This window comes from Mastigoproctus giganteus, chromosome 3 (genome assembly GCF_048544385.1).
Source record: "Mastigoproctus giganteus isolate SK-2022 chromosome 3, ASM4854438v1, whole genome shotgun sequence".
Lineage (NCBI taxonomy): Eukaryota > Metazoa > Arthropoda > Arachnida > Uropygi > Thelyphonidae > Mastigoproctus > Mastigoproctus giganteus.
In genome coordinates this window covers 239,882,700-239,907,942 of record NC_143577.1, presented here as the reverse complement: position 1 = coordinate 239,907,942, position 25,243 = coordinate 239,882,700, and the positions used below count along the sequence as shown (strand labels likewise).

At 37.3% G+C, this 25,243-nt stretch overlaps 1 protein-coding gene across 4 annotated transcripts in view; it reads right to left on the bottom strand.

Annotated features, from left to right (window-relative positions):
- Positions 1 to 25,243, bottom strand: part of shf (WNT inhibitory factor 1) — an 81,343-nt gene that overhangs the window by 43,448 nt on the left and 12,652 nt on the right. For 3 of the 4 annotated variants that reach the window (XM_090369733.1, XM_090369735.1, XM_090369734.1), the window contains exon 2: positions 7,937 to 8,076. In XM_090369733.1, coding sequence (XP_090225859.1) covers positions 7,937 to 8,076 — 140 coding nt within the window. Of the gene's footprint in view, positions 1 to 7,936; positions 8,081 to 25,243 lie in introns of those variants that run through there. The other variant, XM_090369736.1, reaches the window with a different exon arrangement.

Below are 25,243 nucleotides of genomic sequence, written 5' to 3'. Positions count from 1 at the left end.
GCTTTTAATTAAAAAAAATCAAAATCTGTACATAGGCGGCAGTTTAGAGCAAGCATAAAAGGGCTCAAAACAGTAGTGACCAGCGAGAGAGAAAAATTATACAAAAACAACTTCAACAAATTAGGTAAAAGTCCACTAGCGGGCGCCACAAGACGTAAGCAATACAAGTATCATAAGCGAGCGGTAGAGTCATAAGCGAGAGGATGTTAACTATACTATATAGGAGAGCTTTTTGTCTTGGTAATAATAATAATATTATTATTATTATTATTATTAGGTTGCGAATTTGCGTACACAGTGACAGTTAGATTAGCTTACTACCCTCGCAACGCTCACATTTCGCAGTGCCCTCTAGCAGTGTTTTCTTTTATCAAATTTAGTTTTTGTGAAAGATCTAAAAATTTTTACATTTTTTGGACGTTACCTCTCTTCGCTAGTCGTCCGGTCCAGTCTTCATGAATTTCTCTTTATTAAAATTTGATGGAAACTTCGTAGCATAAAAACTTGAGGCAGAAACAAGCTTTCGTATTGGTTTAAAATTAAAATAATTTCGGTAATACATGTATATAAGGCATATTTAAACCAATTTAAGCCTAAAGTTTTTCTGCTACTACACTGCTCGACAAAATTAACAGAACAAAATGTTTTTCGTGAATATTTTATTGTGAACAGTGTCGCTGTAGGCGAATATTGGATATAATAGGCATCTTGGCATGCAAATCCGAGTATCCAATAGAAATCGATCTATCACCTTACAGAGCCGCACATTATTATTACTATTAGCCACATAGTGCAAGGAAGCCAGAGGCTTATGCTGCACCAGCCAAAAAAATTTTCTAAGTTACCCTGAGAGAGAGAGAACGAGAGAGAGAAAAGTGGAAAGGAATCACCAAGAAAGAGAAGAATGGTGATATCCAGCTCAGGACCCTGGGTGTGCCAAGCCCATACTCACCAGACGTGAGCCCCTGGGAGTATATGATGCAAGGAAACAACTGGTTGTCTCTAGCACAAAGCTAAATTGAATATTAGAAGAATAAATTGTAAATTAGAAGAAGAAAACCCTGAACTACTGCTCAAAAAACAACAGTTGCCTTGACAACAGAATTAAAATACCTCTAATCTTTGATTCTAAACTGACTTTCCCTCATCTTGCATATGTTGGTAACAAAGTGGCAACAAGATTAGTAAATGGAACAAAGGGTTGCTCTTACGAAGAAAGGCTTAAGTTTTGCAAATTACAGAGTCTGGAGACTAGGCACCGGCGAGGTGATCTGATAGAGGTGTATAAGGCCTTGAATGGTTTGAGCATGCTCAATGCCAATGGGATTCTTCATCTTTCTCAGAATAATCACCTCAGAGGGCATAAATTCAAATTGAGGAAGGACGGATGTCGGATAGATGTGCGGAAATTTGCCTTTGGCCAGCGGGTGGTTGGTTGGTGGAACCGACTTCCATCACTTGTTGTTGAAGTTGATAGTCTAAACAAATTTAAAGCTCAACTGGACAGGTATTTCGAACGAACGGAGGGGTGAAATGGGAGAGGGTTTTTTTTTTTTTTTTTTTTTTGGGCTGATGCTGAATAAGCTTGCTTTCTTGCATCGTATGCCTCTACTAATGCTAATGCTAAGTGAGAAGCTATGATGGCCAGAATTAGCAGGAATAAGAGGTTTGAAAAGAAATGCACTTATTTACAAGGCCATCTTCTTCACAGTTAATACGTACAGGGTCTTTCGCATATGTTGCTTTCAAGCTTATACGGAATATTTAAAAAAAAACCGGACCATAACCTAAAATCCTTTAAATTTATTCAAAATACCTAAGTAGAGAACACCGCGTAGAATATTACTTCTGTTGTCATTCTGAAAGTCCAAAGTTTCTGTTTGTCCAACATTACGGAAGTCTTAACCAGTAATAACATTTCGCTAATAATTAATGCACCACACACAATAACATTCATAATATATTTTCGCCTTTCTCGTGTTCTTCACAACATAAGAAAAAGAGCAGTTCCCACTGCTGTACACAAATTCATTATTTCTGAAACTTACTTTTCCCCGTAAGGGAAAAAAAGTTCGAGATACCACATTCCAAGCTACAGTAATCGTTTCTAAAGTATCCGCCATTAAAACATTCAAATACTAATCCAAATATTTGCATAAAAATATCCCTATTCGGTAATAATTTAGAACCACAAACACACTCCACAAATTTTCATTACGTAAATTATTCATGCCTATAATATCACGGGTTGCGACTACATCATTTCATTCCAGTTTTTTGGCTTGCTAGTGGAATAACCACACTTCTAATACTCAGTATGGCAAGTCGTCGTCGTTTAGATGATTTTTTTTTTTTTGAGATGGCGGGCCGTTGCACGACTTGAAGCATGGCCCTCGCAGGCGAAGATGGCACGTTGGCTTAATGTGTGTGCACAGTGTTGTCTCGGCCGGCACTATGGAAGCAGTTTCAGGAGACAGGAATCATTACAAGAAGAGCGGGCCAAGGTCGATACAGGTAGAGCTAGGTCAATCAGAACAGACCGCCATCTGGCTTTAACAGCAAAACGGAATCCTACGATGTCCTATCAAACTGTTTCTTGAGGTTGCTGCGGCCACAAGTGAAAACATTTCCAACCGAACTGTGTTAAGAAGGCTGGATTCAAGTGGACTCTACGCAAAGAACGTGGTTTGTAATCCATTAACCCGAAGCCACCGCAGAGCTCGTCGAAACTTGTGTCATGAACATGTGACTTGGAGCCCTGACAAACGGGGTACAGTTTTGTTCTCTAATGAGCCCAGTTTTAGCCTACAAACTAATTCTAGACATTACTTCATTTGGATATGAGGAATGCGGTACCATCCTTCCAACATCAGAGAAAATGACACTTATGGCGGAGGCGGTGTTCTCGTGTGGGGCGCAATAATGATCAACGGCCGCACCCTTCTTCGTGTTTTTGATAGGGGTACCGTAACTGCGCAGAGGTACCGAGAACAGATCCTCGAACCCTATCTTTTTCTTTTCATGCACGGCAGCGCCACTCCACATAGAGCTCAAGTAGTGGAGGAATATTTTGAAACTGAAGATATCCAACGACTGCAGTGGCCAGCACGATCAGCAGACTTGAATCCGATTGAACATCTGTCGGACGCCCTTGGGCGTCCCACTGCCGCCGACAGCCAACTCCTCGTGCACTTTTTTTTTTTTTCTTTCTGTTTATACTCCGGGGTGACCAAACGGTCAAAGGAGTTCACAAGATAGACAGAATACAAGAAACAGCACCGTGTTCAGTAGTCAAGGGCTTGAAGCCCGGTCACTCAAGGCAAGTATACTTTTTTTTTTTTTTTTTTTTTTATGAAAACCCCAAACACGAAAGGTATCAAAACCTATAGTACTTAATACCGTGCATGGGTTGAAGGAGAAGTATGGGAGGAGGGGGATGCTGGAAACTTTGCTCTAGACATGGTTTTCACCACTTCAAGCCTCCAATAAGCAAAGTGGTGTATTTCACCGGTTGATGAAAGTCATCTACCACCTATTTGGTGAGCTAAGGTTTGCACTGGTGGAAGAATGGGATTTGTTGCTACAGAATATTATAGACACAGTTATACAGAGCATGATTCACCGCTGCCAGACCTGTTTATCTGTTGGAGGCGATCACACGCCATACTGATGTCATGTCACCATATTTTCGAGCATTTTATATCGACTTTTGCAATGTCACCTTTTTGGTAATTCCCATACAACCCCTATAAATGTCCCTTATAAAATAAATAAATAAATTTTCTGTTTATACTCCGGGACGACCAAACGGTCAGAGGAGTTCACAAGATTGAATACAAGAAACAGCACCGTATTCAGCAGTCACGGGTTTGAACCCCGGTCACTCAAGGCACGTGTACTTATGCACCCGCGCGCCTGACCACTAGGCTACGGCGGCCTTCCTGTCCGAAGTTTCTCACTAATTTCATCATTATTCTATGGTACACCACCATATCAAATTTTGTCCCGCTTCACCGCAAGCTACACGAGTTACACCACATTTTCTACGTGTTCTGTTAATTTTGTCAAGCAGTGTAGTTCACATCGAAACTTCTGGACTCATTGGTGACACCTTTAGATGTTTTGAAAAGGGGCGAAATACTATATCAAAAACACATCTATAACCAATAGAAGAGGGTTAGAAAAAATAATATTATAAGTATTATTATTATAATTATTATTATTATATATTTATAATATTATTATTGTTATAAATAATAATAATATATTTATCAAATTAATCTGGATTATACAATGAATCATATGCCAATCATATCAGGTATTAACACAAATCTGATTGGATTCGTGTTAAAAGTTTATTGGATACTATGACGTAGCCCAGTGGTCAGGAGCGTGAGTGCATAGCACGCGTTCCTTGAGTTAGACCGGGGTTCAAGCCCGTGACTACTAAATACGATAAATATTTGTATTGACGATTTACTGTAAACTCTACTGACTTGGTTGTCGTGCCGGAGTATAAACAGAAAAAAAAAAAAAAAACTTTTGATTGGATACCATTACGTGGTCACAAAGGAACTGGATACAAAAAATAATTTTGATATCATATACTTGGATTTCAGGAAAGCTTTTGACACTGTTGCGCATGGAAGACTACTGTACAAATTGGAACAGAATGGTATTAAGGGTAAGTTGCTACAATGGATAAAAGGATGGTTGAGTGGGAGAAGACAGAGGGTGATAATCAATGGGTGCTGTTCTTCGTGGACTAATGTTATTAGTGGTGTCCCCTAGGGTTCGGTGTTGGGCCCATTGTTGTTTTTTTATCAATGATATTGATGACGGTATATCAGGCTTAATGTTCAAATTTACAGACGATATGAAGGTTGGTAGGGTTGTTAATGACAGTATGCTACTGCAACGGGATCTAGAAAAGTTGGGCTGAAAAGTGGTAAATGAAGTTTAACATTGACAAATGCAAAGTACTGCATATGTGTAGCAGAGAATGAAAGAGACCTGGGGGTAATTGTGCAGTCAGATATGAAGTTTTCTGACCAGTGCAGACAGGCTGCCCGAGTAGATCACGAGGTCTTGTCAATGATATTCAGGATTTTGCGAGCAGGGATAAGGAGGTAATTATCCCTTGTATAAGGCAATGGTCAGGCCACACCTTGAGTACCGCGTACAGGTCTGGAAGCCTGATTTTAGGAAGGCTGTAGATTTGCTGGAACGAGTACAGAGAAGGGCAACAAGACTGGTGAAGGGAACAAAGGGGTGCTCTTACGAAGAAAGGCTTAAGTTCTGCAAATTGCAGCGTCTGGAGACTAGGCACCTGTGAGGCCATCTGATTGAGGTGTATAAGGCCTTAAATGGATTGAGCATGCTCAATACTGATGGGATTCTTCCTCTTGCTCAGATTACAAAGCTGAGGGGGTTGGGTATAAACTGAAATTGAGGAAAGACAAATGTCGAATAGATGTTCGGAATTTTTCCTTTAGCCAGCGGGTAGTTGATTGTTGGAACAAACTTCCATCTGTCGTTGTGGAAACTGATAGCTTAAATAAATTCAAGGCAGAACTATACAAACATTTGGAACGAATGGATGGGTGAAACGGGAGGGTCTTTTTTTTCTTTTTTTTTTTTTTTTGGCTGATGCCGTATAAGCTTGCTTTCTTGCATCATATGCTCTACTAATTCGCCATCGATTTTTTTTTTTTTTTTTTTTAGCTTGTGACAATTTGTTTTTATACATATAAAAGTATAATATATAAGTAGAGTAATAGCATTATATAATTAATTATTATAATATAATTAATAGCATTATATAGTAATAGCACTTACAATATAAAAGTAGTTAGAGTAATAGCATTTTAACGCGATTTGAAAAAAGGCAGGTAGCGCAGTAGGATGCGCATTTAAATTTCTCCCGTGGTCTTAGATTTGATTACCTTGACGACGTTTCATTATTATTGTTGTTTTCTAATAAAACTGAAGTCTATCTAAGTGCAGTATTTTCGAATATAGACATGATAAATGAAAGCAGCGATGCCTCCGTGAAAGGTTCCCAGGTTTTGCCTGGTTTCATAATGCGATGCGTTCAAATACCACTTATTACTTAGAAGCTTATTTTTGCAGACTACCGGACGTGATCATAAAATGTTAAATAATCGAAAAGATAACGAAATTTTCAATGGATTAAGGAAGATGGATGGTGACAGCTTGTTTTTCGAGATTTTTTTAACCCAAACTAAAATCTGAATTTAAACCCATGACGCCTTTACTAGAACGACCGTGAAATTTCACTAAAGAGCTTCGACAGTTATTTACGTTGGAAGTCCTGAAGTATGTTTATCGTAAATTATACAATACACATAAGTTGCAGACATTCTCTGTGTCTCTTATTTATCTGTACTGTACAATTTACGATAAATACGTTCCAAATTTAACTAGCGATCCTGCGATAAACTGTGCTGTATCTCAGAATAATGAACTTGAAGTAAATGGTCCTACCAATTTCGTCAAGGTCAAAAGAAAAGAAGTCTACCATTAACAGCCCCTCCTTTTTGTCCTTTTCACTAGTGATATGGGGTAGCTTTGGGGAAATGCGACTCAGCTAGGTTATCCTTACGGCTAATGGGACAAGCGACATTAGTACAGTTGTTGGGAGAGGGCTGTAATGAACCAGAACGGAGCAAGAAGTTTACCATCGTTCTCCCACCCCACTGTCCCCTCTTTCTTCTTCCTATAATGAAGTCGGCGCCATCGGAATATCTGAGAAAGAAATACAGACAAAATAGAAGGTACCCTTCTGAGGTATCGGCATGACTAATGGTTTTCGCAGCGACTCCAGTAGAAAACAAATACACAAGGTGTAAGTCATTCGTGTCACTTTCCCAACCTTGCACCTCCCCCTTCCCCACTCTTTTCTTTGAGTTACGGGAGAGGTCAAATCCAATCTCGTGTTCGGTGTCAAGAGGCTGGTTGTCGCTCATCTATCGCTCCCCGCCCCTCCTTAGGTGGTTGTCAAGAGAGATGTTCGTGTGTTGGGGAACGGCTGTGGAGAAGTGCAAGTAGCTCAGTCCATAAAAACAGTCAACAAGACATAACGAGACCTTCTGCAACTGGTCCCCTTTCCAAACCCTCAGGTCGACAAAGTGTATAGAGGGGGCGGAGAATGTAACAGTCTTAACCTCTTTACAAATTATACGTACCTAAAATATTAAATTATAAATAAAATCCCGGTTGGATTGAATTGTGCAAAATGCAGTACGAGAAAACGAAAAATTAATGAATTCGGTGCTCGCAAGCACGAGGTCATTGTTTACAAGTATTGTGCACTTATAGTTCTTCGCTTTTTAAATAGACTGGTTCTCAATGGCGAAAGACTGACCCATTATTAAAGTACTTCTATCAAAGTGACCGATTAGAGGTTGAACACCACTTTGATTACTTAAATTAGTTAATTAAAATTAATAGAATGCCTGGTAAATTTAAGAAAATAAATTTCCATTATTCCACATAATATTCAAATTATATAAGAAAATATAATTTTCTCTTCTGTTATTCGATTCTGCTTTTTTTTTTTTAATATAAACAGTCGATAATAATAAAAGTTACTCAAAATGAATCAAAGTCAATTTTTTTATGAAAAAATTATTTTTGTAAAAGATTTATTTCACATTTATCAGTTTATATAAATGTGAAATATATATATATATATTATTATTTTTTATTATTTATTATTTTTTTTTAATTTAAAGATCCAATTTTCCGTAGTCTTTTAAGAATATAATTGTGATGGGATTTTTTTTATTTGAAATTTAATATGAGATATAACGAAATACAAACTTAAATTTATTTTCACTTTTTATATTCTTATGCGTTCTTAAACATAATTTCAAAGCTTAAATACTAAGGTAATCATAAAACAATCACATACCTTATTGTCACCTGACTTCCATGTAAAATTGACTGAACTGACCTCTGACGGAATAACTGGCAGATAATTCTCAAAATTTGGATCTAAAATATATGGTAGAACGACGCCATCTACAATAGCATATATTTCCATAGGAAATCCTGAAAATATATAAAATAACTTAATAATAAAGTACATAATAAAATTTTATCGTTTTTTATAGCTAAAAGTTTTATATCTTGCAGTTCGAAAGAATCACAAGCTAGAATAATGACTTTCAATATTTTAGTGATAGTGCAATAATCACGCGAGCGAATCTTTGCCGTACAAGTGTGGAAGAGACACTAAAATTTAAGGTTCTGTGCCTCCCATTGGTTGCAATTTTAAACAGATGATTTAAGACTTGGCAGGAATGTGTGCCGGGCAACAGATTGTTTTTAATTTTTAAATACACTTGAATAGGCTGGCCAAAATTAGCAACCGTTTCAAAAAATGTGGATTAATTATTCATAATGGTCAACTAAGTCATGATACTAATCATGTTAAAAAGCCTGAAGACATGAGCGAACAGGAGTTTAATGATTGGCTGGACATAGACAGTGATCTACGAGTTACTACAGCTTTAACATATGAAGAAATTGCCCAGTCTGTTACTGATAATTTTGCCAAGGAGAAGGAAAATGAGGATGCACCTGAACAAATTCCAGTTACAAAATGGCAAAATCGTGATGCTATAGCTGTCCCGAGGAGAGTGTTGGAAGAAACTGGTGCAAGTGATCGTGAATATATACTGTTATACAATATTGAAAAAAAAACCTATAAATAGACTTTGTAGTGAAATTTAAAGCAATCTAAAATGAAGGTTAAAATAGGCGAGTGATGCCTATGCCCTAGGTTGTCCAACTCAGTTTTCCCATCGCAAAACTGTTTTTTTTTTTTTTTTCGCCCATTAAAAATAACAAGAAAAAGAAGAGATAGTCATGGACTCTATAAGGCCTCTAAACAATGAAGGAGATATGTTGTATCATGTTGTCAGGATTGCTTCCCAAGATCTGCGATAATCCGTGGTATAAGATCCAAAGGATGGATCTGTCGATCCACATAATCCCAGAAATATTCTATGAGATTCATATCAGGCGAATTCCGTGGCTCCTGAAAGTCACTTTCCTGTTAGACGAGCCACTCTCGAACAATATCGGCAACGTGGCAGGGCGCATTATCCTGCTGGAACACACCTGTACCATTCGGGAACAGTCACCATAACGGAGTGTACCGTACCTGATCAGCCACAATGAATAGGTAGTTTTTTTGCATTCAGAGTGCGGTATAAGGGTATGGGGGCTCTAAGAGATTCCAAGGAAAACATCCCCCATACCAAAACACCGCCTCCACATCCCTCCCTGTTTCTGTCAGACCAGGGCAACGAAGTGTCTGGAACACCATAACTACAGCACTCCAGAAAAACTTGCAAGATTCAGTTTCCGTAATACTGCTACTCTTCAACCGGTACCCCACAATGATCCCTTTTTCGAAATCAGTCAGATCACGTTCCTTGCCAGTGTCGATGAAGTACACTTCGCATGGACCGCATACCACGAACTTGCAATATCAAATTTATCAGTCTCATCACGACACTTGTGTTAGCAGTTGGGAGGAACGTCCAATTGCCAAAACATGGGGATGGTCGTGATATTTTGAGTGGACAGTGTATAACACACAGTATGCATCGTGACAGGTGCCTTTCGAGAAAACTAAGAATCTAAGCCCAACACTGTTACTCACTCGACAGCTCATATATCATTTTTTTTTTAAAGGAACTGTACATACTGTCAACGGACATGTTCTCTTAGTCGAATTAAGCTGACATGATAATCGAACATACTGTATTCTGCGCAGTCAGCAGGGAAGGCAATCGTGACTTTTCTGGGACTGTCATATTTTCAAAATTATCGTACTACACACTTTTGAACGAACTTAGGAAGGTAATCGATATAAATTCGCAGAAAACGGCTGAACTATTTGAGACGTGGAGTACTGCACGGAAACGGAAAGCCGGCCACTTCTTGCACAACCCAAGAGACTATTAATGATTTGGAGTAGAGACTTCATCTTCCCCACAGCCCTAACCTCCTCCTCCTCCACCTCTGTTGATTTTCACTTTTTTTGGATCCACTTAAACAACAGTTTGATGGAAAACGTTTTCCTGACGATGCGGAGTTTGAAACTGATGCATAAATTACTGGTGAAGGCTGCAACTGATCACTTTTAAGGAGCGGCTTCCAAAATCTAACAGAGCCGTGGAACAAGTACATAAATGTTTTTGCTGATTATGTTGAAAGCTAAATGCTATGTTCAGGCTAAGTTCCTACTTATTTTCCCCATCCCTTACTTTGTGACTTAGTTACCCTCCCCGCCTTTGAATAATGTATACATATAATGAGAACATTAAAATGATGAAATCACACTTTATTAACCGTGTCAACAACTTATAAACATAAGTGTACTTTTCGAATTGTTTCATTAACATAAAAGTAAGTTTAGCATCAGAAGACAAGACAATTTCTAAATATTTTTATACAGTACTTTACTTCGTTAATCGCGTTACTAACGGGTGTCCTTAAAATGAATTTGTAAATTTAATCTTTTATATCTTTTATTTGTCAGAACATCTTTAAGGTACGGTTGAAATACATACCATTTGGGACGACCGGATTTAGACACGATGAAGTGCTAACCCAAAGCACGAGAAGCAACCCCAAAAATTGTATAATTAGATTTTTATCCTAGCAAAAGGAAACGGAGACGCGTCCTCGAATAGCAAGAGTCCAAGCCATGGCTTATGCTTAAATCCTCCTCTGCCAGTTGTAAAGATAAACAGAACACTTTTTTTTTTTTTTTTTTTTTCTGGGGATTTGTAAAAGACAATGTATGTCTCTTTCCGTCGTTGACAGCAAAAGACACAGATCATAGAAGTCTGCGCAAAAAATTAGTTGCGCTCACATTGAATTTCAGTTGGTCTTTCAAATGTTTTGTATTTCTTAACTGTACTTTAAATGTGCTCTGAGGAATAAAAAAATAAAATTATAAAGATCATTTATGGACGCCTTGTTCAGTATAATAATGAACTTTAAATATTGTTTTATTACGGTGAGCATAGGTCATAATTTTACATCTGGTGGGAGGTGACTTATGTTTTCATTTGTGTAATCAAGAAACAATTGAAGCAAATCAAATAAATCTGTCAGAACATTGAAGAAAAAACTGTCTGAATTACCAAGTACAGTTTAATATCATCGGCATATGACGAAAACCGAGCATAATTTACTTTATATTAAAAAAAAAAAAAAAAAATCATTAACATACAAATGTATATGTATATGTTTGTATATGTTTAGCAGAAAAGAGCCAAGTGAAGAGCCTTAAGGGACCTCATCAGGTAAAGAAAATATATAGGAAGTAACTAAGTGGATCTATTTTTCATAACCAGTTCAAAAGTGTGGGATAAAAATCATACATTACAATTTTATGAGAAGTTTGAATCAGATGCTGATTCAAAGCTTGGGCAAGATCAACGTAAATAACACCAACCAGCCATTTCTAGTCCGCTGCCTCTGTAGCATAATGCAAGAAATGGAACCACTTGCTACTGAAAGATCTCCATCCTCATTCCCTTCTTATGAAAACTATGTAAATGAGAAGAAAGATTATTAAACAGTATCAATTGAATCATTTTTAAGCAATTGCTTCAAGTTAAGGTAAAATATTACGAAAGAATAAATTTTGAATTAAAAACATTATTTTTTATGAACGAAAGCATGGAAAGAGGACTTAAGCCGAGGTGGGAATTAAAATCCCTTTATCGAACGCTATCCTTAGAGATAGGGAGGTCATACGCCCACAATATAAGGCAATTGTAAGACCACATTTGGAATGCTGTGTTCAAGTATGGAGATCTCATCTGAAAAAAGACATTGAGTTTCCTGAAAGGATCCAAAGACGAGCAACTCGAATGGTGAGATCGGCATGGTGATATGAGGAAAAAGACTCCGATTATGTGGAACTACAGAGCTTGGCAACCAGGTACCTTAGAGGTGACCTGATTGAGGTTTATAAAGTTCTGAGAGGGATTAGTAAAATGAATGAAGGTGAAATTCTCACTGTTATAAAGAATTCCAGAATTGGGGGTAATAAATTCAAATTACAGGGCTTGAGGCTTAGATTAGATTAGATTGGAGGAAGTTTTCTTTTAGCAAGCGAGTCGTTGATAGCTGGAACAAGTTGTTCTCGCGAGTAGTTGCGACTGACAGTTTGAATAAATTCAAAGGTCTATAGCAGTGGTTTTCGACCTTTTTTTTTAACAATGGCACCCTTAAGTAATTTATTTTATTTTATGGCACCCCTACTCAATTTTCCTCCTGTTAGATCCGTTTCTCTCTGTATATATATATTTGAATAACGTTTAAAATACTGTAGTTGGAAACTGAATCTTTCATGATAAAAATAAAATAAAAAGGTACAGCACACATCAGAGGCAGCAAAAAGCATATTCCTCTACATGATGCTTGAAATATAACCATACAAATAAATTAGAATGAGAGTTAAAAATAAAAATAAAAAATAAAAATTAAAAAATGCCAGCAGTATGGCAAGACAAGAGCGAAAATAGTCGAAATTAAACTTAAGAATCAAACCAAACAGGGAGGGAAGAGAGGGGTAACAAGAGTAAAAATATTGCAGCATAAAATCTCTAAGATAATTTAGAACATCTAATTATAAGAATAATAAATAATAATTCATTAAATTTTGAAAGCCAATTAAAATAGAAATTTAACGGCGTCCCCTCTGACGGGCACCAGGTCCAATTTATGTGAGTGAAATATCACCAAGAGAGATCTAGACCACTACAGTAAAATAAAACAAAAATAAACCAAAAATAGACTGACCATTATGCCCCATCTCAACAGAGGACCACAACAAGGCCAATAATGGTCAGGGAATAATGGGGATCGAGTGGCGGACTGATCATTCCATCGACTCGCCTTTGCGGCGATTTGTCTAGCGATCGAAATGCAGCGATTCCCTGACCTTGTGGTCCTCTGTTGAGATGGGGCATAATGGTCAGTCTATTTTTGGTTTATTTTTGTTTTATTTTACTGTAGTAGTCTAGATCTCTGTTGGTGATATTTCACATAAATTTGGACCTGGTGCCCGTCAGAGAGGGCGCCGTTAAATTTCTATTTTAATTGGCTTTCAAAATTTAATGAATTATTATTTATTATTCTTATAATTAGATGTTCTAAATTATCTTAGAGATTTTCTGCTGCAATATTTTTGCTCTTGTTACCCCTCTCTTCCCTCCCTGTTTGGTTTGATTCTTAAGTTTAATTTCGACTATTTTCGCTCTTGTCTTGCCATACTGCTGGCATTTTTTTTTAAACTTTTATTCTAATTTATTTGTACGGTTATATATATATATATATGTAAATACTATCATTGTGGTTTATGGAACACAATAATAAGGATGTACCTTTTATATGATATAAATATATAAATTAAAAAATAATAATAAATAAATAATATATATATATATGTTTAGGTAACTTAAACCCAAATTACGTGGCGTCCTGGAATGTTGTGGCGGCACCTCGGTTGAAAACTACTGGTATACCGGATACTTTTGCATATAAATTTGTGTTTTCTTATCTACTTGATTTTTTTTTTTTTTCATTTTCTCTCTCTCTCTTTTTTTTTTTTTTTTTTCAATGCAGTAAAAATCTGTATCTTTCTTGCACTATATGGCGAACACTATTTACTAACACTAACACAATTCAAAGAAACTAGAGAGTACGCGAACTCCCCGACTTACGTAAAGGTTGCGTTCCGCTGAACGCTACGTAAGTCGGAATTTTCCCCATGCTTGTGCAGCACTCGTAACTGTGTTCGCTGAATTGATTGAATCAAAAAAGAAATGTTCCACGAACATGTGAATAGAATTATTTATTGTATTTATTCAATTTTAATATCTCTTGCGCAGGAAAAATGACAAAAGCGTGCAATTTAAAAAATTTCAAAATTATAAAATTACAAAAAAAGAGAGAGGAGACAAGCATAACGTCAATAAGTTTTACCTCACGAGCATCGTTGCCAGAATCGACGTCTTCAGCTGATAAGTACGCCGCTGCGGAGGTTGAGAGCTGTGGAGATTTAGAAGGGATCGGCCGCTCAACCTTAAGAAAGAACAATTAATGAATGACTGGACGGTGGCTTTTTTATTTTCATCGTATATTTCTTTGTAGCAAGCAAGCATATCATTCACCCCTCTATTAACTTTTAAGAATCGTTCGCTGTCAGGATCCATCTTCTCAAAGTTCACCATTGCCGATGTGCAATTTCACGAAATGTCTCGGCTCCTCATTTAGTTCATCTTGAGCTTTGTCAGCATTTTCTTCTTCCACTATCGCTGCCTGCAAGTCAATAAGTTCTTCGTTAGATAATTCCTTCTCTTCTTCCTCTATTAACTCCTCCATGTCCTTGGCATCAATCTCCAACTGAAGTAGCTCTGCAACCTTTACAATCTCATCTGTAACCTCTTCAAATGATTCGTCTTTTTCAAATCCTTCGAAACCTTTTACGTGCCGTGGGCATATTGTCTTCCATGCACCATTCAAACAACGTTTAGTAATTTCCGCCCAGGCATTATTAATGTTTAAGATGGCGTGGTAAATACTGTAAGATTTCCAGAACTCTCCTAACGTAAAATTTTTCTCATTGTCTACTGCAGTCAATGCCTGAGCAAATGTTGTACGTAAATAGTATGCTTTTAAATTCGAAATAACACCCTGATCCATAGTTTGGATGAGTGAAGTCGTGTTTGGCGGTAGAAATTTGACTCTCACGTTCGAATTGAAATCATCTAGATGCGTAGGATGTCCAAGAGCATTATCTAATAGAAGCAAAATCTTGAAAGGAACATCATTGTCTTTACAATATTTTTCAACCTCGGGAATGAAGCGGCATTTAAACCAATCCTCAAAGAGAGACATTGTTACCCATGCCCTGTGGTTCGATCGAGAATGCACGGGTAAGCTTTATTTATGCCCTTAAATGCACGAGGCTTTCCAGAATGGTACACAAGCAGTGGTTTTAATCTGTAATCTCCCGCTGCATTAGCCCCAAGCAACAGCGTGCCCCTATCTTTTGACGCCTTGAAACTTAGCATTGTATTTTCCTCTTTGGCAATGTATGTTCGATCCGGGATTTTTTTCCAATACAGAGCAGTCTCGTCAACGTTAAAAATTTGCTGCGTTGAACAGCCGTCTTCATCAATATTTTTTTCCAACACAACACAAAATTTCTCTGCAGCTGCAGAATCGGCACTGGTGACTTCACTGCATACTTTGACGTTGTGGAAACCAGCGTGATGCTTGAACCTATTAAACCACCCGTTGCTTGCCACGAACTTATCCTTAAGTTTGCACCTGCAGGCAAAAACTTACGTAAAGTCGAATTTCCGTAAGTCGAGTATTACGTAAGTCGGGGAGTTCCTGTAGTTGTTAAATAGTGAAATTCTCCTGACTAGAAAATAAATGAAAGTATAAAGGGTTAAAAGTTTTATTTAAAAGAAATGGATTCTCTGAGAATGAAACATGGACTCACTTTATTAAAATTAGAACAAAAATTATTTTATTACTTATTCTTAACATTTATTTTGTTGAAATATTTTGTTGTTGTTTTAACTGAAGGGAATGTTTAGTTTTTTGACCTTTTGACGTTTCCATGGCTAGCGTCTATCTACACAATAATCACATTTTAAACGTCTGTCTATCATCAAAGTAACTAAATAACTTGAGAGGGATTAAAGTGACGACATAATGGAAAGAAAACTGCCGAGAAAATCTCTAAGTAAACAGATAGCAGCGCCTCTTCCGTTACGGTGGACAAAGAAAACAACTCCTAAAGCCCACTAACGTGACATATCGTCTGCGTTATCTAACAGATTAGTTCCCCCAAACATTCCATTCCATTCTCTAACAGAAGTTTGTTGATATTAAGTTTATAAAATGCAAGAAAACGTAGGAGAAAAGGAAGCCAAGTATAGCAGTTTTATATAAAGACAACAACAGTTTTTTTTTTTTTTTTTCATATAAAAGAATTTTCACAAAAAGCAGACGATTTTGCAGGAATGTTCATTAACGTGCATTTCCGGCTCTTCGGAATAAGTGGGGAATTAAGGGAAATGTGGGAATTCATATCTGCAACTTTCAAACATAATATTTCCTAATTAAACGTACACAATTGTTACCAAATTATTTAGAACTTTCTTAATTAGAAATTTATACCGGTATAAAATTATATCGGAAAAAAAATGAACCTTTTTGTTTTTGTCACATGAGGACTGCAAGAAGAAAGCTTATAACTTAATTTTTCTTAACTGTAAGGTTAAATACTCCCTAAAACGAAAAAAAGGAATTTGGGACCAAGTATGGGTCAAACTGCTGAAATTTATCATCGTTGAACAAACGGTTATACCAAGAACCACTGTTTATACGATTCGATCGGGTGTTGCGGCACGCTGTTGAATTTAAATTTTAGTTTTATTCACTCTTACTTTAAATTTTCTGCATATCCGGGGTTGTTGTTGTTGTAGGGTTTTAGTAGCATTAGCGACTAAGGCCATATTGGTCGATTTTCTGTTTGCTGGACGAAAAAACTCGAGTTTCCGGGGGAGGGGGAAAATCATGCTACCCTCGTCTGAGACCGACTAACTCAGCCACGTTGTGAAAAAGGCCCATAAAATTTCCTCCCGTTATCGACAGGACTCGAACTCAGGTCTTTTCCAGCCGGTGTGGGGAGGACGGCGATCCTACCAACTATACCACCCACGAGGTGACCACATAAAGTCAGGAGTTCACAAGATAGGAAAGGTACAAGGATACACGATGTTTAGTAGTCAAGTTTGACTGGACAAATGATTAGAAGGAATGGATAAAATTATAAAAAAAAAAAAAAAAAATTACTCGCTGTGCAATCCTTCAAAACTCACGGGGTCTCTTTAACTTCACGCAACTGTTGACGGTTGCTCCTATGACGTCACATATATCACGTGTAATAACGTTTCCCAGGGTTTATTTCACTATTTATTATTTACTAAGATAATACGCAGCAGATCCTAATGAACAGCCATTGATCATTATTCTCTAAGCTACAGCGTGTGTCCTCTTTTCGAAATTTGAAAAATATGGTAACCCTAGTTACAGTTCCAAAATTATGAAAACGTAAAACGAATTTATGACTTTTACCGTACCCTGTACCAACAGACGAATTTATGACTTTTATGATATTCGATTGGTACAGGGTACCAACCGAACTTTGACAGTTTTAATTTTAAAATAAACTGCCAAGAAAATGCACATTTCCGGAACATGCCGTTACTATGACAACTGTTAAGCTCACAACAATCACTGCGTCCCGTGTTAAAGAGTTCGTTTGGTAAAAGCACAATGGAGTTTCGTTTGCTGAGGACAGTCTATTCAATTCCCTACACCGACCTTCACACTTTTTGATGCCCAATGAAAAAAGCCACTCTTTGGAGTGGTATATATAATAGTTACTGTTCACTACAAGGGGAAATGGTATTGTCAGATAAATAGCTTTGAACTTGTTTGAAAGTGAGCAGGCCGAGGTTGCGGGGGGTGGAAAGGAGGGAAGAAAGAAAGGGGAGTTGTCGGGTAACGACCATTGAACATGTCTCGGGTTGTTATACGATGCGCGTTGACAAGCATTTGCAAAGCAATAAGAAGGCGAAACGAGTATAAGGGGGACTTGTCAAACGAACAAGTAGCGTGTAATCAATCTTAGCTGGCGCACCGTCCGCACCGATAAATACGGGGCTTCAAAGAATACGCAGTTACACCTCGTGTAGCTGCCGTAAGTGGCTCTAGGCACGCATTTCGTACCGTCTGTGCCATCATGGAGCTCGTGATACTGCGGGGCTGATAACGGCTGTATTATTGTAATAATCACCTAGAATAATGTGAGTGGTTGCAAAAGCGGATACGGCTGCTTCCCCTACCCTCCTCTGCAACCCCTGATGAAGGATGGGAATTGTCAGTAGGATTATTGAGTGTTGTCTGAAGATGGATATTGCCGCGGATAAGGTGAGAGGTACTGTTGACGGTGGGTTTCACCCAGATATTTAGTTTGGGTTCCGGAGGAGGGGGACATTAGACGGATTCACAATGCATTTTTATTTTTAAAATCAGTTCTGTACGAAATTTCTACTCGTGAATGTATATGAAGCAGACGAATCATCTATATTTGGCAGCAGACGAATCTAGATTATTTTCGGGAAATATAGACATAAGTGCTGTGAAAGTAAATATAGTTATCTCTTCATCCTCTAATTCTCAAATTTCTGACCCCTTACCATAAGAAGGAAATTGCACAATATGAAATGTCGATGTGCCAAGAGAATCAAGAGGAGTTTTATTTACGGCTAGTCACCATGGATGAAACTTTGATCCATCACTATGATCTCGAAACTAAACAAATGCTTGAGTTTCACAAAACTTTTCCATTGAATTTGTCCACAGATGAAGTAACACAAGCAAGTGGATAGACACTAACGGAATCCATACTGGCGCTCATTGATCAGATTCCTGGGAAGGGTTCTAGAGAGTTAAAAATTAGTAAAGATTTTAATGTTGATCTTAGGTCACTGTAATTGGATCTCTCGATTATGCCCATCACTAATTCAGTCTCCCATTCCAGCATTGTATCGAATCACTGGAATATCCCATGTGTTTGCAGCACGAATCGTGTTTCTACTATTTAATTTTGATTTTAATATTTTTGAGGTTTTTTTTTTACATATCCAGAAACGGTCTTTTTCATGCTGAAGACATTGAGCACACAGCCTTTGCTATTATTATTATTATTATTATTATTATTATTAATCATTAAATAAATGATAAATTATTATGATATTAAAATATCAATAATTTAATATCATAAAAATTTATTATTATATTTCATTACAATTATACTATTTTATGATATAAAATTATTTTAAAAAAATCCAAAAAAAAAAAAAATTGAAAGAAATTCGATATTTTTAAGTGAATTTCATCGTTTGCTACTTGCGTTCTCGTTTAAGTAGTTCTATCGTCTGTCTAGACCTCACACCTATAACCAATGCAAAGTGTCGAGAGATCGCACGCGCCGATTAAAAGACTAGCCACCGTTAAGACCGGATGTGGCAAGTTAGGATGATGCAAATGTCTAAGGAATAATTGATTTTGGGTGGGCAGCGCGGATTTAATTATCACTTCTTGGGGGGCTAGGACGAAAGTAGCGATAATGGAAACAGGTGGAACAAGTTCGTGAAGTAATAGTACAAGCAGGGTCGCCAAACTCTTCGTCTGGTGTTGGTGCTAACTTTTCCTTAATTGTCTCCCTTGGCGAGAAGGAAATGCTGAACGAAATTTACGACCTCATCCGGGAACTTTCTGCACTAGACTAGGAAAGTTTATTAAAAAATAAATACTGTATTATATATGTCACGCTCATTTGTTTCTTTCCTACGCGAAAAGAAAAATCAACTGTATCAATAAGAAAAACTATTTCTAATATTGGGCATGAATTTGGGAATTTCATTCCCAAATTCATAGCCAATATTTTTTTGCAGAATTACGATTATCTGTAAATTGCGTGTGTTCCGAGGTCGATTTTCTGCTTACTGCATGAAAAACCTGAGTTTCCGGGAGAAAAAACAATGTTACGCTCGTCTGAGACCGACTAACTCAGCCACGTTTTGAAAAAGGCCCATAAAAATTCCTCCCGTCATTCACAGCACTCGAACTCAGGTCTATTCCACCTGGTGTGAGGAGGACGGCAAGCCTACCAACTGCGCTACCCATGAGGGCTTGATAGAGGCATGAGTATATCCGATATGTGTATATGGAACTTTTCTTTTAAAAGAAAAAAAATTGCGAATGCTGAGATGCTGTGAAAATGGCTAAATTTTGCTTTCGCAGCAATCATCATCATCATCTTCAGCCATTGTCGATTCATTGCAGGATGAAGGCCTCTTCAACACGTTTCCAGCAACTACGATTTTGTTCTTTCTGTTGCGATTATACACTAGCAAAATTCATAATTTCATTGATCCGCTTCATCTTTGGTCTTTTCTTGGGCGTTAAGAGTCAAGCGGTATCCATTCCAAAATTTCTTTGGTCCCTCTATCGTCCGTTCTTCTTGATAAGTGACCTGGCCATTTTAAACACTTCTTTCTTTCAATGACGTAACAGACCTTGTTTGTTGGCGAATCCATGTACATGTTTTTCGGTATCTTTTGATTGTTCAAAATTCGGCGCTCCATACTTCTCTGTGTGACCCCCAATCTTTGTAAAGATTTGGCATTCAATGTCAATGTTTCACAACCATATGATAGGACAGGGAGGATACATTGATCATGTGGACATGTGTTTTGGTAAGGAGCGGCTCCTAGAACGTCTGTTCAACTCTGCCTCGTATCTCTGTGAAGAACAGTACCACTGTAAAAGGACCAGCCAGATATGTGAATAGTGTAGGAGTGTGTGTGTGTGTTCTGTTGTGTTGTTCTGGAAACTTGGCTACCCAGAAGGATCAGTCATCTGGAGAGATGATTCTAACTTTTCGTTTGAGAAAAGCTCAAAATTCTTCGACCCCGCGCCAGTACTCTCGTAACAGGTCTCCCATGGACTGAAGAACTCCCAAATTATATCATTCAATTATTTCATTAGATTATATCATTCGATTATCGAAACCTGTTAATTATTAATCATTATGCCCATCACTAATGAACTACGTGTAAATGGTGATTTAGTAGCAGATACTTTTCACTGATATCGTTAACTGTGATAGTGACTTCATAGTATTAGTGACAAAGTAACAGATAAGTGATTTATGACCTTTTTTTTTTTTTTCTTTCAGGATTACTGGTGAATTATTATTTTTTTTAAATTCCTTTTTAATTGGAGGAGAGTTGAACACTTTGGTGGGACCATTACATAAATTCCCGACTGGAGACTGCGTAATTCCGCGTGATTGTTGATCTAGTAAATAAAAATGCGAAGCCACCTGGAGGATGTAATGGTTAGTTTATGGTACTTTTCTGAATCTAAGCATCATTAAATGTCGAAATTGTAGGGTGCGCCTTGAATATTCTAGGGAATATCAAAACAAAGATCGCTGATAACTGCCTACTTACTTCCAGTTGAAATTTGCACCCAAGTCGGCGAGCGAGCTATGTCGTAACGGGCGATGTGCTCGTTGCGGTGTTTATTTTTTGGTGAAGATTAATTGAGGCGGCATCAGTTAAAAGGAGAAGTGGGTAAAAGTCCAGGGTTGTGAGAGCGGCGTAATAAAATGGAAATGAAAACATCTGGGTTCGTTCTTTCCCGTGGGGTGAGTAGTTTCCTAGGGAGTTATCCGGATATGTCACGAACTTAGTAAGTCATGCGATTTACTTCCCGTCAGCAACAATTTTTGAAATTCTAAGAAAATCGCCGAATAGAAAAGTGGACACGACCTGATACGATGGTTTTGAACAATTATTTGTTCGTTTTTTCGCTCTCTCCATTTTTCTTTATCTTTTGTTCGATATTTATCTTAAGTGAATTACCAAATTGGTAAAATGGCAATGTTTTTATCATTGTGAAGGTATTCACGTTGCTTGGTATTGCACTACCTCGAATAAGTGACGCTTCACCAGTTTCACCAGTGGAGAAGACTCTTGTTACTTATTCTTGGTAGATACCACAACCCTGGCGGCCGTTTCAAGGCTATTTGGCCTATCATCGGTGAGTGGGTGGGTATCCTAGTGTTGCAATAATGACAACCCAAAGTATAACTTCACAATATCATTTAGGAAAAAAACATGATGCATTTGCACTAACCTTTTCGTTAAGCGAATCTTTACGTAGGTTGAGGCTATAGCCCTGCCAAATTCTTTAAGTTTAAACTGTTATACACCATCTGGCGTCTCATATTGTATTTTTATTTTTTATTTATAAAAATACAATATGAGACGCCAGATGGTGTATAACAGTTTAAACTTAAAGAATTTGGCAGGGCTATAGCCTCAACCTACGTAAAGATTCGCTTAACGAAAAGGTTAGTGCAAATGCATCATGTTTTTTTCCTAAATGAATTACCAAACTGGTAAAATGGCATAGTTTTTATCATATTCAGGCAACTCGTTGTGAATATCTTCACAACGAGTTGCCTAGTATTTCACTACTTCGATCGTGGTATTCACAACATGAGGTATGATAAAAACGATGCCATTTTACCAATTTGGTAATTCACTTACGAAAACACATGATGGAATTGCACTAACCTTTTCGTTAAGTGAGTCTTTACGTAGGTTGAGGCTATAGCCCTGCCAATTTATCTTTGTTTCTCACTTTCTTTCCCAACTCTCTTTAGGCGTGTTAGCATATATGCGTTAAGCATCTATTATCTTCACCATGTCCGTCCAACCGTCCGCATGTAATAACTCGACTTCTTCGATTTTCATAAAAAAAATTATATTTGGCTCTATTAGAAAGATATCTAACCATCACAAATTTCAATAAAATCGGCGTTCAGAATCTTGCTGGATTTCAGAAATTCGGCAATTATTATTTATTTGTCAGTCTCTCCATAGTATTGACTCGATTCCCAGTTGGTGGATTTTCAAGGAATTTTATATTTCGTTCTTTTAGAATGATTTGTAGAATTTTCCTAAATTTGATTTAACATCAATCGAATAGAAATCCCGCAATTACTGTTTCTTTCTTTTCATACATACCACGTAGGCTATTCATATACCATATATTGTAACTGAACCACTGGATATTATGTTTGCTGCCATGCGCTGATTGAGAAATGAATGAACAATATGGAGGATGCACAGAAACGAAATGTTCTCGGTTCACTCGTGACATTTGTTGCTTTTTGATAATTTATTTTATTTTATTTTTTTATCTCTCTGTTTTTTCTTTATTCATTTTTCTTTCCTCCTATCTTTCCTCCTTGGCAGATAGTGGATTTGCTACTTATCAGTCGTTTGGAGTCATGTAAGTTCGACTCCCATTGATAAGGGGCAAAATTTCTAAAGAATTCTAAATCTTTCTCTTTCGTTATCTCATTCTTTTTGACTCTCTCTCTCTCTTTCTCTCTCGTCCTATTTATATATTTCTACACATATATATACGAAGTTTATCAATAAAGTTCCCGGACTGGTGTTATTGCGGTCATGTTCAATGTGTTTGAAACTAAACGGAATTGGTACGTTGCAGTTGAAACTTCCTCCAGCAGATGGTGGTACAGAGATTTTCCATTAGACTGAGAAGTTGCAAGCAACAACCAGTTTCGTTAGTAGTGCTACGTTCCGTTTCACGATTTTGTAATGGAACAATGAACGAATATCATATTTTGCTTTAAACTGGAAAAGTATGCAACAACAGAACTCTGAAAAACTGTTTATGGCGAAGAAACGTTAATTCGTACCAGTGTATTTGAATGGTATAAGTGGCTCAAAGATGGACGTGAGGATGTTCGTGATGACTCAAGAAGTTGATGGGCGTCCATCAACTTCTTGAAATGAGGACAGTTGCAAAAGTTCAAGAAATTGTGATAAGAGATTGTTGTTTGATCCTCAGAATGATGGCTGACGAGACGGATATGAATAACGACACGAATCTTCAAATTCTGCATGACGATTGGAAAAGGCAGGCCTATGCAAAATTTGTGTCGCACTGATGAGCAGAAGCAAAGAAGAGCAATCATGAGAACAATTTCCTCAACATATTGTCACTAGAGATCAGTGTCAATATAGTTGAGGAAATTGTGACCCAGAGACAAAGCATCAGAGCATGCAATGAAATCGAAATCATTCCCAAGGCAAAAAAACTTTCGTTTACAGAAACCCAGAATCAAGACGATGCTGATCATGTTTTTTTCGATAAATAGGGTGTGATAATTCACAAGGAATCTGTACCTGAATGGGAGAGAGGTAATACTGTGTTGTACGTACAGGTTCTTCAACGACTATTGAAGCGCTTTTCCCGAGAGAGGCCGCAATTTCGAGAGAAAGGCAGCTGGTTCTTGTTGCACGACAATGCTCTCGCCCATTTCGCACTTGTGAAGACATAGTATTGTACAGATCAAGCATCCACGCTACTGTTCCGATCTAGCACCAGTGGAGCTCTTTCAAAGAGCTCCACCTGAAATCCCTCAAAGGAAAGAGATTTCAGGTTGTTAAGTGCATAAAGAAAAACAAACGTAAGCACCGAACTGGACATCATCTCTTTGGACTCCTTTGCTGACTCCTTTCAGAAACTTTTAAAAAGGTGTAATAAGTGCATTCAATCAGGTGGATTACTTTGAAAAGAAAAATAAAACCATTTTTGAGCTCCTTCACTTTGTGTTATTTTTTATTGCACCAGTCCGGGAACTTTATTGCCGCACCTCGTGTATATATAGTCTTATCTCCCTTTTTTTTCTCTTTCTCACCCTCTTTCTGATTTCCTTCTTTATTTCTCCATTTTCTTTATCTTTTTATACAAGTTCTTTCTTTCTGTCTCTTTTCTTCTCGTTTCTCTTTTCATCTCTTTCTTTCATTCCTTTCTTCAGTCTAAAATTAAGAGATATGAAATGCAAATGCCCTTCTGACATTTGTTAATAAATTATATTAAAATTTTACTATATTAAAAATAATATAATTTTAATATTTCGAAATTGATATATTTTTAATAAATTAAAAATATCATCTTCCAAAGTTGAGTGTTTTGTTTTTTTTTTTAGAAAGGAGGCTGTTTAAAAAGTAGTGGCACCGCCACTATTACAAAAAATAAAAGGAATTTTATTTATAACAGTTTGCAATTATATTTCCTCAAAATAATCTCCGTTCCTGTCCAGTTGGATTCCCAACAGGCGTGATATGTTTTATACTTTGAGTAGCTATCACTGATGGCACCACATCATCAGCTTTCTAAAATGTCCACTACTTTTTAAACAGCCCTTGTGTTTTATCTTAGTGCTGAGATTTTTCTAAAGTCAAAGAGTGTTTTTCTGGAATTTAGAACAGTTTATGGAACAGTTTATAGAACAAATGAATCACTATTTATCAATGCGTCTTTCTCAGTTTACATCGAATGATTAATAATTTTGGAGCGTTTCTTGGAGCAGCTGCCAAAAATCGAAGCGGTTCCCACGAAAGAATAACCGGGAAGTATCTGTCTGCAGTTGCCCGAATCAAATTTCAGCTCGTTACGATAAGTGATGTCAGAACTGTTGTGTAAA